The 14,431-nt window shown below is 44.9% G+C and overlaps 1 protein-coding gene across 1 annotated transcript in view; it reads left to right on the forward strand.

Annotated features, from left to right (window-relative positions):
- LOC124722209 (gamma-aminobutyric acid type B receptor subunit 2) overlaps positions 1-14,431 on the forward strand; it is a 360,835-nt gene that overhangs the window by 85,114 nt on the left and 261,290 nt on the right. The window contains exon 3 of the mRNA XM_047247405.1: positions 8,295-8,475. Coding sequence (XP_047103361.1) covers positions 8,295-8,475 — 181 coding nt within the window. The remainder of the gene's footprint in view (positions 1-8,294; positions 8,476-14,431) is intronic.

Consider the following 14,431-nt stretch of genomic DNA (forward strand, 5'->3'; position numbering starts at 1 on the left):
TGTAATAAAACCGTAATGGCATCATAAAAACACAAGCATCGTCATGTAGAACTAAAATATGGTGTAAAATAGGCCACAACGTCCACACAGTTATTTTGAAACTGGCGCTACTGTACAACACATACTGAAGTGCAGTAGCTACCAGAAATATGTTTGCCTGTATGCTTCATAGATATCGCTACTGTGAGCTTAGATGTATACTTCATTTACGTAAGAAACATTATGATGAAAATACAATACGTAAAATACATGTAGCAGACTTTCAAATTTTGATTACTATTATATAAACCAATTGTGATAAAATAAAAGACGAATCAGTTAATCATGCGACTATGTCGCAGCTAGTGAAATCATTGAAGTTAGCCAGTCAGCCGCACGGGATTAGCCGAGCGGTCTACAGCGCTGCAGTCATGGACTGTGCGGCTGGTCCCGGTGGGGTTCGAGTGCCCCCTCGGGCATGGGTGTGTGTGTATGTCCTTAGGATAATTTAGGTTAAGTAGTGTGTAAGCTTAGGGACTGATGACCTTACCAGTTAAGTCCCATAAGATTTCACACACATTTGAACATTTTTTAGCCAGTCAGGCCGTTGCGCGCTGGAAATTCAAGCGGCCCGTCAGGGAAGGTGTCCTCAAACGTCTTCTTTGTTCCGTTTCCTAAAACCGCACAAGGCAGCTATCCAAAAATTGGAGATGGGATGCTAGTATGGATCGAACCCGAGCCAAAGGCTGAGCATTCTCGTGCGCTGTCATCTACAGTGTGAGAACATCTGACACTAATTACGAGGGTAGTTCGGAAAGTAAGTTCCGTTTCGAATTTTCTCCACGGCACTGCTATGATATCAGTTCCGCTCACGTGCAGTAGTATCTCTGGTTCAAGCAGAACGAAATGTCGGCATATCGAGCTCGCTCTGTGTTGTGTATCGTTCGCAGTGATTGTTTATAATGGCATCGTTGATCGAAAATCCCGCCGCGTGTGAATTGAGATCTGTGATTCGCTTTATAAATGCTATGACAGTTAAACCAAGTGATATTCACCGACAAATCTGCCAGGTTTACGGAGTAAATGCAACGAGCGCTTCAGTAGTGAGAAGATGGGTCCGACAATTTAAGGAAAAGCATGATCAAGTGCTTGACGAAGAACAAAGTGAACGTCCGTCTGTGGTTTCCGATTACCTGGTTAGTGTAGTCGAAGAAATGATTAAGAAAAACAGTAGGTTTACGTTAATGCTATTTCTCGTCAACTTCCACACATTTCACGAACAGTCGTTTACGAGGTTGTTACTGAAAAATTGAATTTTCATAAACTTTGCGCACGTTAGGTGCTCAAACGTCTTAGGGCAACAGGCGGCAACATTCTATGACGATGTAATATGTGAACTTATACCACGCTATGAGAAATGACTAGAAAATTACAAGAACTATGTTGAAAAGTAGTGTAAGTGTAATTGATTTTTGTGAAATAAGTTGCTTTCTTTATCTGTATTCGATTCCTTTTTTATCACCAAACGGAACTCGCTTTCTGAACTCTCCTTGTATACCTGGCGGGCCGCTTGAATTTGCGTGCGCAACAGCCTGATTCTCGGAAACGGCGCAACGTATCGGATTTTTTTCTTAACTATTATTTCTCAGAACAACCTACCCTGAAAACTCTTACAAGCTTTTCAGACTGTTTCTGGCCACGCTGTATACTCGTTTTTAACATATGACATTTGTTGAAAAACCAATATACGAGTATACAAAGATGGCGCTGGAGACAGTCATACTGATTTATACTGGTCTGGCACTAATATAAGAAAGTGCAATAAAATGAACACTGTATTGCGCAGATTACGTCGACATAAATACATATAATAACGTTACATATTTTCAAGTTATCCACGGTGATAGGAAAATGTGGACGTAATCCTATGGATAAGCTGGTGAACCACTTGACACGCATTCATACACCAGTTCTCTTACATGACATTAATGGCGTATTCTCTGAGGTTATCTGATATTATGACCATGGCAGTTTGGAGAGACACAGGAAAGTTTCATTTGTTCTACTAACAGAACAATTTCGAAATTTCTATTCCGTTTGCACTTGCTGGCAGTAAGCCGACGTACACAACGTGGACTTGCACAAATTAATGCTCCCAATATTTTCACTGTTGGATCTCTCCCCGAACCTTCATTGCCTGGAACAAAAGACTGGAAATTAAAAGTTAATAGTATGAGAACATGCTACGGAAATTAGTGAGTACAGCTTGGAGAAGCCATCCATCAGTGGTGAAAACTAGCGTTATAGCTACGTCTGACTCCACTGGGAAGTTTGCCGTCCTGGGGTATATAAGTCGACGTAAACCAAGAACGTCGACTATGCTGACAACGAAAGTAGCCATCTGTCTCAGATCACTGTCAATGGGAACATGTCACATTGCGAGAGGTACAGCACACTCAACAGTTAGTAGGGAAGATGCAGTCACAGCTAATTCCTGTGGTATGCGATATCCGTATTATGCATACTGAACGACTGAAATCAAGGAACATCTTTTTCACGCTAACTGCGCACATCAGAATCAAAACACAATTTAGTGCATGAGAGACAATTTGAATACAAGAATCACTGTTGTACCCCACCATCATCAGAGCTCAGAGCTGGAGGCAGTTAGAGGAAACGTAAGAAGAAATCAAGTTACAACCCGTCGATGTAAAGACCAATGAAGAGAAGCACTACCTACGTTGGAGAGGCGTGGGGAAGGATATTGACCGTCATCTTGAACGACAAAACTTTCTTGATAGTCATCCTAAGTGGATGTAAACAGTAGCATCAGCACTCCGGTGTTTCTATGAAGAAGGTTGTTGACCTGAGGACGTTTCCCTCTGATGAGCTAGGCTAAAAGGAAATTTCTTCCTATCACTTGATTGTTCCTAACTGTATTTATTGTAATAGCGCTTTAGGACTACCGTATTTTTCGCGTCTTATGCCGTAGCGTCCTATGTTATTAATCAGTTCATTCGCTGAACGTCCCGCCCAGAAATAAAATGCTTTTGCAAGCACACGAAATCGTTTTGTGAAGGCTTTCATTCCCAAGGCTCCGTTCAAATGGCTCTGAGCACTATGGGACTCAACTGCTGAGGTCATTAGTCCCCTAGAACTTAGAACTAGTTAAACCTAACTAACTTAAGTACATCACAAACATCCATGCCCGAGGCAGGATTCGAACCTGCGACCGTAGCGGTCTTGCGGTTCCAGACTGCAGCGCCTTTAACCGCACGGCCACGTCGGCCGGCCCAAGGCTCCGCGTACGACCGCCGGGGTACTTCTAAAGTCAGGTCACCGTGACCACCATCTACTAGTTCAGCTCCCCGAAAGGAGAATTGCCATTTCCGTCAACTCCAACACGGGGCGTAGAATGGGGAAGCAACAGCACCAAACTCCGACCACTACAAGGACGTCATGGTTATGGGCCGTTTATTCGAATGTTGCAGTCTATATTCACAGTTAACTCCGACTATGCATCCTTCGAGATACGTCAAATAGAGCGAGAATTATACTCACGGTATAACCCTTGCTGAATGGACTTACTCTGCGCAACAAACGCCATGACTAAAGCCAGAGGGAAAATTTGCAACACACGCTTACCCCGATGTCGCAGTAATCACCAGTAACCACTTTTCGAATCCAGGAATTTCGTAGCTGAAAGTCAACTAGTATTCGTTCGGTACATGATTCTAGACAGAACGTTTCAAGTATTTCTTTACGAGATAAATATTCCAGAGGAAACAGTTTCCTTTGCCACACAAACCAGTAAAAGCACTTCTCCGTTTGTAAAAAGAGCCTGTCTGGAAATCGGACATCTGAGCTATATATCTATTCATTGGCACTGAGTTGTGACGATCATGCTATGTAGTGGCAAACAAATATCTCTTGTTGTGCAACGAAACCTTGCATAACATCTTACCTGTTATCTGCAACGTAGGTTAATGCATTAATTCACCATGAGCTGTGAGGTTTTCGTTATAATAACTTCGGTACTACATGCTGGAGCGACGTTCTCGCTATCAGCAGCTTGATTATGAACTGAGTCACTCAAATATAGCTGAATGGAAGTTATAAGGAAAGTATCCCAGTGCGAACGGCTGAAGCCGAATAAAAATTATTTTAAAATACGGAAATGTGTCTATCCTACCACCTATCAAAGTTATTTATCTGTAAAACTCTGCATTTGTGTTCTGTCGATGTTTGAAAATTAAAAAATATAAAGAGTACATAAGCAGTGAAGAAACAATACCGCGTGACAGACAATTATAACGAACAGATCCACAAGAGTCCTAAATAAGAAACTATTTGGCAAAAAATATGTCGAAAGCAGTTGACCGTATGTAGAGGATTGTGGAGTTCCTGCTCCGTGGATCCGTCTCCACACATCGACTTAGGTGTATGTCTGAAGGTGGTACTCCTTTGAACTGAAAAAGTCACCAACAAACGTGATTTTTGCGACCTAGACTGTTTTTCTGTCGTACAGTTGTGAAAATATATAGCTGTTTTTCCCAATTGTTTTCGAAAATAATCATTTTTATTTTGGAAAATGTCATTTTGAAAGAACTGTGTGTGTTAACATACACCGTATCAAGAAACTGTTTAGCCTTTTTTGCCAAAGAATTCCTCGTTTGTGACACTTGCGAAGCTGCTAGTAATAAATGTTTGTTACACGGTATTGTTCTTCAACGACATAGGCTTCTGTGGTCCTCAAGTTCATTGACCTTTAACGTCGACCGTACATGAATTCTGAGTTTTACTGACAAATGATCATTGGTAGTAGAAAAGACACATCTCCGAATTTTATTTGGCTTTCGACGTTAGAAGTGGGGTACTTAGAGGTTATCTGTTTTGAAGCCTTAGCACAATTGTCACATGAATTAGTACTGGGAATGCAGTTGTTAAATGTGTGATATATATATCACGATATGTTTCGGGACTACGTTATCCCATTATCAAGTGCTATAAAACAAGGAAACAAATCAATTCGTCGTAATACTACACATACTGACGACTGTGTAATTATTTACATCGTCCTGTGGTATAACATAATTTAAAGCTTCTGTGACATCAGGCATCGTCAAAATTAAAAGCCAGTATCAGCGGCAAACATAAAACTCGTCTTGAACATCTGGGTACATCATACTCTCACAAAGCTCAGTTGTAAACTAAAGGCAGCTACCTACCAAAGGCAGTACCAGCATGTATCACACCCCTCAACAACGCTACTGTCTATGACAATCTTTGAACGTTATCTGTCAGGATCCAGCAAATTCTAAAAGGCGGCGTTAGGTGTAATATTCTCTGTTGGTCATTCTGTATGGATGCACACATTGCAGTATAGGTGTAATATTGCTTTTTAGAATTTGCTAGGGCTTGACATATAACGTGCAAAGAATGTACGATACACAGTAACATCGTTGGTGGCTGTGATACATGCGTAATAGGTAGTTGCAGGCAGCTGCTTGTAGTTTACAACTGAGCCTCGTGATAGCGTGATGTGCCAACATAACATGTTCAAGCAAGGGTTTTATGTTTGAAAATGCGTGTTTGCTGCTGCTTTTATACTTTTGACGGTGCGTGGCATAGAAACTTTAAGGTATATTCTTCTACAGGACGATGTAAATACACTCCTGGAAATTGAAATAAGAACACCGTGAATTCATTTTCCCAGAAAGGGGAAACTTTATTGACACATTCCTGGGATCAGATACATCACATGATCACACTGACAGAACCACAGGCACATAGACACAGGCAACAGAGCATGCACAATGTCGGCACTAGTACAGTGTATATCCACCTTTCGCAGCAATGCAGGCTGCTATTCTCCCATGGAGACGATCGTAGAGATGCTGGATGTAGTCCTGTGGAACGGCTTGCCATGCCATTTCCACCTGGCGCCTCAGTTGGACCAGCGTTCGTGCTGGACGTGCAGACCGCGTGAGACGGCGCTTCATCCAGTCCCAAACATGCTCAATGGGGGACAGATCCTGAGATCTTGCTGGCCAGGGTAGTTGACTTACACCTTCTAGAGCACGTTGGGTGGCACGGGATACATGCGGACGTGCATTGTCCTGTTGGAACAGCAAGTTCCCTTGCCGGTCTAGGAATGGTAGAACGATGGGTTCGATGACGGTTTGGATGTACCGTGCACTATTCAATGTCCCCTCGACGATCACCAGTGGTGTACGGCCAGTGTAGGAGATCGCTCCCCACACCATGATGCCGGGTGTTGGCCCTGTGTGCCTCGGTCGTATGCAGTCCTGATTGTGGCGCTCACCTGCACGGCGCCAAACACGCATACGACCATCATTGGCACCAAGGCAGAAGCGACTCTCATCGCTGAAGACGACACGTCTCCATTCGTCCCTCCATTCACGCCTGTCGCGACACCACTGGAGGCGGGCTGCACGATGTTGGGGCGTGAGCGGAAGACGGCCTAACGGTGTGCGGGACCGTAGCCCAGCTTCATGGAGACGGTTGCGAATGGTCCTCGCCGATACCCCAGGAGCAACAGTGTCCCTAATTTGCTGGGAAGTGGCGGTGCGGTCCCCTACGGCACTGCGTAGGATCCTACGGTCTTGGCGTGCATCCGTGCGTCGCTGCGGTCCGGTCCCACGTCGACGGGCACGTGCACCTTCCGCCGACCACTGGCGACAACATCGATGTACTGTGGAGACCTCACGCCCCACGTGTTGAGCAATTCGGCGGTACGTCCACCCGGCCTCCCGCATGCCCACTATACACCCTGGCTCAAAGTCCGTCAACTGCACATACGGTTCACGTCCACGCTGTCGCGGCATGCTACCAGTGTTAAAGACTGCGATGGAGTTCCGTATGCCACGGCAAACTGGCTGACACTGACGGCGGCGGTGCACAAATGCTGCGCAGCTAGCGCCATTCGACGGCCAACACCGCGGTTCCTGGTGTGTCCGCTGTGCCGTGCGTGTGATCATTGCTTGTACAGCCCTCTCGCAGTGTCCGGAGCAAGTATGGTGGGTCTGACACACCGGTGTCAATGTGTTCTTTTTACCATTTCCAGGAGTGTATTTACATAGTCGTCAGAATGTGTAGTGTTACGATGTATTGATTTGTTTCCTTGTTTTATAGCACTTGATAATGTACCGAAACATTTTATGATAAATACAGGGTGACAATTACTGAACTGTATGAAATAAAATCGTCATAACTTCTGAACTTTTTGCGTTAGACGTTCAAACTGCACGGATGGCCGCGGGCTGTGATGGGAATTTGGGGAATTAGTATGCGCTGTATGGTTTGGTTTAGCGACGAAGCCCACTTTCATTTGGATGAGTTCGTCAATAAGCAAAATTGGAGCATTTGGGAGACTCAAAATCCGCATTTCGCGATCTAGAAGTCTCTTCACCCTCAACGGGTGACTGTGGTATGCATTGTCCAATCACGGAATAACCGGTGCGATATTCCTTGATGGCACGGAGGCTTCCGATTGTACGTGAAGGTTTTGGAAGATGATTTCATCCCATTTACCCAAAGGGACCCTGATCCCGACAAGATGTGGTTCATACGAGACGGAGCTCGACCCCATCGAAGCAGCAGAGTCTGATGTCCTGGAGGAGCACTTTTGGGACCGCATTCTGGCTCTTGGGTACCCAGAGGCCACTGACATGGTCCTCGATTGGCCTCCGTATTCTCCGGATCTGAACACATGCGACTCCCTTTTTGTGGGGCTATATTAAAGACAGCGTGTACAGCAATAACCCCAAAACCATCGCTAAGCTGAAAACAGCCATTCAGGAGGTCATCGACAGCATCGACGTTCCGACACTTCAGCGGATCATACAGAATTTCGCTGTTCGTCTGCGCCACATGATCGCCGATGATGGCAGGCATATTGAACATGTCATAAACTGAATCCGAATATCTGTAGTGACGTTTACATGTTTAATAAAGTGTGTACACGCCGTAGTTTGTAGTTAATTTACATTTCTTTTCATACAGTTCAATAATTGTCACCCCGCATGTACTGAGATACTTACCTTGTTGTTCGACAGTTTGGATGACAAAACACGTGTCAGTTCGTTTTTGTTCCTCTCCAGCAGATTGTGCTTCTCCTTCACACCTGTCTACAGAAAAGGCGGAAAGCTCGTATTACTGCCTTTTTGTGTTTGGTGTAGACGTGACTCATCATGAGAAAGCATCAACAATTTGAGTATCTTGGGGGGAAAGGGTCATCTAGTTATTCTATTGCTGTCACAAGTTAACTCAAACTGAAACAAATTGTGTTGCAGACATGGAATGTACGGACGGAAGTACCAGTGGCTGATCATGGGCACGTACAGCGAGGAGTGGTGGATGCGCGAGGACGACATGCCGTGTCCTCTGGCGGACCTGACGGCCGCTCTGGAGGGCTGCATTCTCACCGACCTGCTGCCGCTCTCCACCAACGGCGAAATCACTATCTCCGGCATTGTGAGTACTCGCCCTTTCCAAACACGATTTTGCATCCATTCACACACTTCGCGGAATCCAAAATGTTCTTGAAGATATACTTCTGTAATTTTATCGATGTCTGCATAAAAGAAATCTGCCCTTGCAGCCACGTCGTGGACGCGTACTGAATGGATGTGGCAGAAACAAATTTGTGAGAAACAGCGTTCAAATATTAGCCCTGCAGTCATAATTACCATGCTCTATTGTTACCTTGAATCTTTTACTCCCGCAAAACCACGGGAAATTTCTTTCCACATTCTTATGAGACAGTACTCTGAATTTAAGGATCTCGATGTGGGCTGGACATTAAACTCTAACCTTCCTTTCATTTAAACTGCAAACTGAAATGAAATGTTACGAAATTTATTTGCATTTGCGAATCTTAACTGACGTCAGCTATTTGTAACAGATGAAAATTTGTGCCGGACCGGGACCCGAACCCGTATTTTCCGCCTATCGCGAGCGGTCACCTTAACCACTTCAGCTATCCGAGTATGCTTCCACTACCGATTTCAACTTCCGTAGTATGTAGAGCAAAACCCAAACAACAGCCATGTTTCAATCAGTTCGTATTTTTTTTAAGCTACCAATCTCAGCACTTCAGGGGTGCACGCAGAACATAGTGAACGGACGTACCACAAAGCTTGCTGCAGTACAGAAGGTGTCGTCACATAAATCTGAAATCCGCAATGGTTATACTATAACAACTAGACATCAAATAAATCTAGTTGGTCGGTTGGTTGGTTGTTTTGGCTGAGGGGACGAAACAGCGTGGTTATCGGTCACATCCGATTAGGGAAGGATGGAGAAGAAAATCTGCCGTGCCCTTTCAAAGGAACCGTCCCGTTGCCTGAAGTAATTTAGGGAAATCACGGGAAATCTAAATCATGATGGCCGGTCGTGGGTTTCAACCGTCGGCCTCCCGAATGAGAGTCCAGTGGACTAACCACTGCGCCACCGCGCTCGGTAAATAAATCTGGATTCCGTGAATAGTTTTCTTCAGTCAGTCCCTCAACGGTTGTACGACATCAGCTAGCAGTTGTTGTGTAACCGTTGTACTCACTTCAGAAAAACGTTCACGGACTCCAGATATATTTTATGGCTCCTGTTCTATTGCACCAAGCTCTGTGACACGTGCTTTCACAGTGTGCATAGGGGCCTGATGATGGCACCAGTGAAGTGCCGAAACTGGAAGTTTAGGACCAGATTCTCATTCATAGGAGAAAAAAGTAGGCAATGTTTGGATTTTTTTTTTAATGAAAAGATGTACAAAGGATCTGTTTGGGGATTATGATTGATCATACTTTGAACCTTATTTTAGATTTCCAATCGAAAACAAGAGACAAAATGGCACCCGTAACTATGTTTTGATCAAGGGCCTGCAAGTTTAAAGTACCAAGACTGCGTGCAGTGTATCCCCCAGGAGCTGTCTCAAGTAAAAATTGAAAGCATTAGTCGATACCTCGTTAAATTCATGGGATCTTGTACCTAACGACAATGAAATAGCCTTAAATTTAACGAACAAGTGCTAACTCGCACTCTGAGTTCGATTTTTGGGGGTTTGTTTCACTTTTATGGCCTTACAGAAAACAGCTAATACTAACAAATTTCATGTATTATAGGTAGAAGCTCGTAAGAAAAGGGTTTACATTGCGGGGGTCAAAGGTAGAAGTTAATTGGCAGAACTGGTTTTATTTTATGTTGCACGTGGTTTTGAAACATCGTTTCTCGTGAAAAACCTGTTTAAAGTATAGTGAAAACTTTTATATTAATTATTAGTTTAATTTGCATAAAAACTACACGTTATAATATATTTTCGATGTCGCTGAACACAAACCTGAAGTTAGATTTTTTAAATTCGTTATGGCTAATCCAATATGGCGGACCAAAACTTGGGTTTTGAGAAATTTTCCCAAAATTTTACCCAAAAAATGATTTTCGTTTCTTATGTTTAGTCTGCAGTACCATGACCATATATCAACCCTTCGTCTAACTCGTATTGTTCATGGAGAGCAATCCCCTTGTTCTTGGTTCAAATGGCTCTGAGCACTATGGGACTTAACATCTAAGGTCATCAGTCCCCTAGAACTTAGAACTACTTAAACCTAACTAACCTAAGGACATCACACACATCCATGCCCGAGGCAGGATTCGAATCTGCGACCGTAACGGTCACGCGGCTCCAGACTGAAGCGCCTAGAACCGCTCGGCCACACCAGCCGGCCCCTTGTTCTTCTTGGCGAGAAAAGCCGATCTGACTGAGCTGGATATGTTGCGTCCGGCAGCCTGCGCAGGGGGTTCGTCAGCTTTTTCGGCGCACATGTTTGCATGCGTACTGCAATATAAATCATTTTGTGAGCGTGCGTCACGGCATGACAAGTTTTCTGGTTGAGAGCGTCCCACGACGGCCGTGACATTGCTTGGAACAATGGGCTGTAGAAACTTTTGTAACGCACGGATTAAAAAACCTTTTCGTCCCAACATTCTAGACAGATGTACCCTTCATAGAATCCAATAAAAGAAAAATCGAATTTTCGACAATTTTGAATGAGAACCTGACTTAAAAAAAAAAAGAACTGATTGAAATACAGCTGTTTTCCGTTTCTTCCTCAACATACTGTTTGATCAGCCGCTGTCCTGATTCCACAATGGATCTAAGAAGATTAAACTGCCATATATCACGCTGTATATACACAGACATAGTAACCATCTATAATGTATCCATCGCACTACGAGCTTAAATTGCCATAATATATTTGTCTCTCCCTGTGCGTGAATCACGACATGTGGGAGAGTAAGGGTTGTCGTCATAGAAGCGTACGGAAGCTTGGGTCGGTCCTAAAGGCGTGCTCGGATAACCGAAGTGGTTAAGGCGACCGCTCGCGATAAGCAGGAAATCCGAGTTCGAGTCCCGGCTGGTACAAATTTTCATCTGTCAAAAACAGCTGACGTTAGTGCAGATTCTTAAAATGTGAATCAATTTCGTAATATTTTCCACAGCTGTACTGTTCAGAACAGTGTCTGTTCCTTCAAACGTGCATACATGTCTGAAATACAGTGCAATGTGAAGATACAAACACTTTATAAACACAAGCACTGTAACCATCAGTGACGAAGTGAAACATTCGTATGATATTATTAGGCGAGAGACTCCGTCTAGGGCTGTTCGGCAGTCTGGTGGGAGACTCTTTTTCTGACGCCACTTCAGCGACTGAAGATGAGTTGTAATGAGTAGGATACCACAAACACCCCCTTCCTCGCGAAGAAAATCTGCGACCCTGCCGGAAATCGAACCCGGAACTACACGATCTAGAGTCATCAGTGCTAATCACTAGAATACGAGCTACAGACAGTGTTCCGAGGTGAGTGAAATCAGTAGGTGCGAGAAAGGACCTGTAGCGAGGATTCTTCAGTACCTGACACTAAAAATACTGCAACAAAGGTCGCACATCTTGTTTGCTACGGCTCCGAGCTGGTACGCTGTTACTCCCAAATCTTCTAGCACTAAAGACTCATTTGGGTGGTATGACGTTCACAATCGCTACGACCATTTGCCGGATTTTCTTGGTGTAGCAGCTGGTGCCTGACGCAGATTTCTTATATGCACGTATGCACGGATTAATGAAACAAAATTGGAAAAGCAGAGAATATGTGTCACATTACTGTTGTTGCTGTTGTTTTTGTTGTTGTGGTCTTCAGTCACAAGACCGGCTTGTTGGATGCTAGTCTATTCTGTGCAAGCCTCTTCATTTCTGAGTAACTACCGCAACCTACAAGAAGCGTTCAATAAATAATGCAACAGATTTTTTTCTGAAAATAAGTTGACTTTATACACATTTCCAATACAACGTATTAATCCTCCTCCCCTCCCTTTTATGTTGTTGTTGTGGCCTTCAGTCCAGAGACTGGTTTGATGCAGCTCTCCATGCTACTTTGCCCTGTGCAAGCTTCTTCATCTCCCAGTACCTACTGCAACCTACATCCTTCTGAATCTGTTTAGTGTATTCATCTCTTGGTCTCCCTCTATGATTTTTACCCTCCACGCTGACCTCCAATACTATATTTGTGATCCCTTGATGCCTCAGAATATGCCCTATCAACCGATCCCTTCTTCTAGTCATGTTGTGCCACAAATTTCTCTTCTCTTCAATTCTATTCAATACGTCCTCATTAGCTATGTGATCTACCCATCTAATCTTCAGCATTTTTCTGTAGCACCACATTTCGAAAGCTTCTATCCTCTTCTTGTTTAAACTATTTATCGTCCACGTTTCACTTCCATGCATGGCTACACTCCATACAAATACTTTCAGAAACGACTTCCTCACACTTAAATCTATACTCGATGTTAACAAATGTCTCTTCCTCAGAAACGCTTTCCTTGCCATTGCCAGTATATATTTTAAATCCTCTCTCCTTCGACCATCATCAGTTTTTTAGCTCCTCATATAGCAAAACTCATCTACTACTTTAAGTGTCTCATTTTCTAATCTAATTCCCTCAGCATCACCTGATTTAATTCGACTACATTCCATTATCCTCGTTTTGCTTGTGTTGATGTTCATCTTATATCCACCTTTCAATACACTGTCCATTCCATTCAGCTGCTCTTCCCGGTCCTTTGCTGTCTCTGACAGAATTACAATGTCATTGGCGAACCTCAAAGTTTTTATTTCTTCTCCATGGATTTTAATTCCTACTCCCTCTTTTGGGTACAAAATATTATTTTTCAACACAATCTCCGTTCAGTGCGACAGCCTTACGCCACCTCACTCTGAGGCCTTGCATGCTCGTATGGTACTAACCTATTAGTCGACATCAGACCAACGTCTTGCTGCATCCGTAACCTCTTCAGAGTCCCAGAAGACCGTCCCCATGATTTTACCGGCTCAGGGTGCGGCATTGAACTTTTTCTTCGGAGGGGAGGTGGTGTAGCCACGCTTCATGGATTGTCGTTTTGTTTCTGGTTCGAAGTGACGAACCCATGTTTCAACGCCTGTGACGATGTTCGGCAAAAAATTGTCAAGATCAGCCTCGATTCCTTAGGATGGATAGGATGTGTGACTGCTGTGTACGGACGCAGGAGGAGCTGGCCACTGTTCGCGAACAGCTGAGCGTGTTGATGGCCGCGGTCAGCCGTCTTCAGGCTGCTGCCTCGGAGTGTAGCGGCAGTGGAGAGTCTGGTGCGTCGCAGGGTACACCCCAGGTGTTACATGCTTCACACACTGTCCCTGCTGTCGAGACATCTTCGCCGGTACAGGGCGCGGTTGGGCCACCCTCTCCCCAAGGGGAGTGGCGGGTTCAGCGGCGTTCGCGGCGCACGAGGCGGAGGGTAAATGTGGAGGCTGGCCGTGTGGCATCACCCGCTCTGCCTGTGAGTGGACATGTGGCTGCTCCTTCAGCAAGGTCCGAGCAGGCACACGGGGGGAGGGGTTTATTAGTTATTGGGAGCTCCAACGTTAGGCGGGTGATGGAGCCCCTTAGGGAAATAGCGGGAAGGTCGGGGAAGAAGGCCAGTGTTCACTCTGTCTGCTTGCCGGGGGGCCTCATCCGAGATGTGGAGGAGGCCCTACCGGCGGCGATAGAGAGCACTGGGTGCACCCGACTGCAAATTGTTGCTCATGTCGGCACCAATGACTCCTGCCGTCTGGGTTCAGAGGTCATCCTCAGTTCGTACAGGCGGTTGGCGGAATTGGTGAAGGCGGAAAGCCTCGCTCGCGGGGTGGAATCAGAGCTAACAATTTGTAGTATCGTTCCCAGAACCGATCGCGGTCCTCTGGTTTGGAGCCGAGTGGAAGGCTTAAACCAGAGGCTCAGACGATTCTGCGGAGATCTGGGGTGCAAATTTCTCGACCTCCGCTATCGGGTGGAGAAATGTAGGGTCCCCCTGAATAGGTCAGGCGTGCACTACACGCCGGAAGCGGCTACAAGGGTA

Source organism: Schistocerca piceifrons, chromosome X (genome assembly GCF_021461385.2).
Source record: "Schistocerca piceifrons isolate TAMUIC-IGC-003096 chromosome X, iqSchPice1.1, whole genome shotgun sequence".
Lineage (NCBI taxonomy): Eukaryota > Metazoa > Arthropoda > Insecta > Orthoptera > Acrididae > Schistocerca > Schistocerca piceifrons.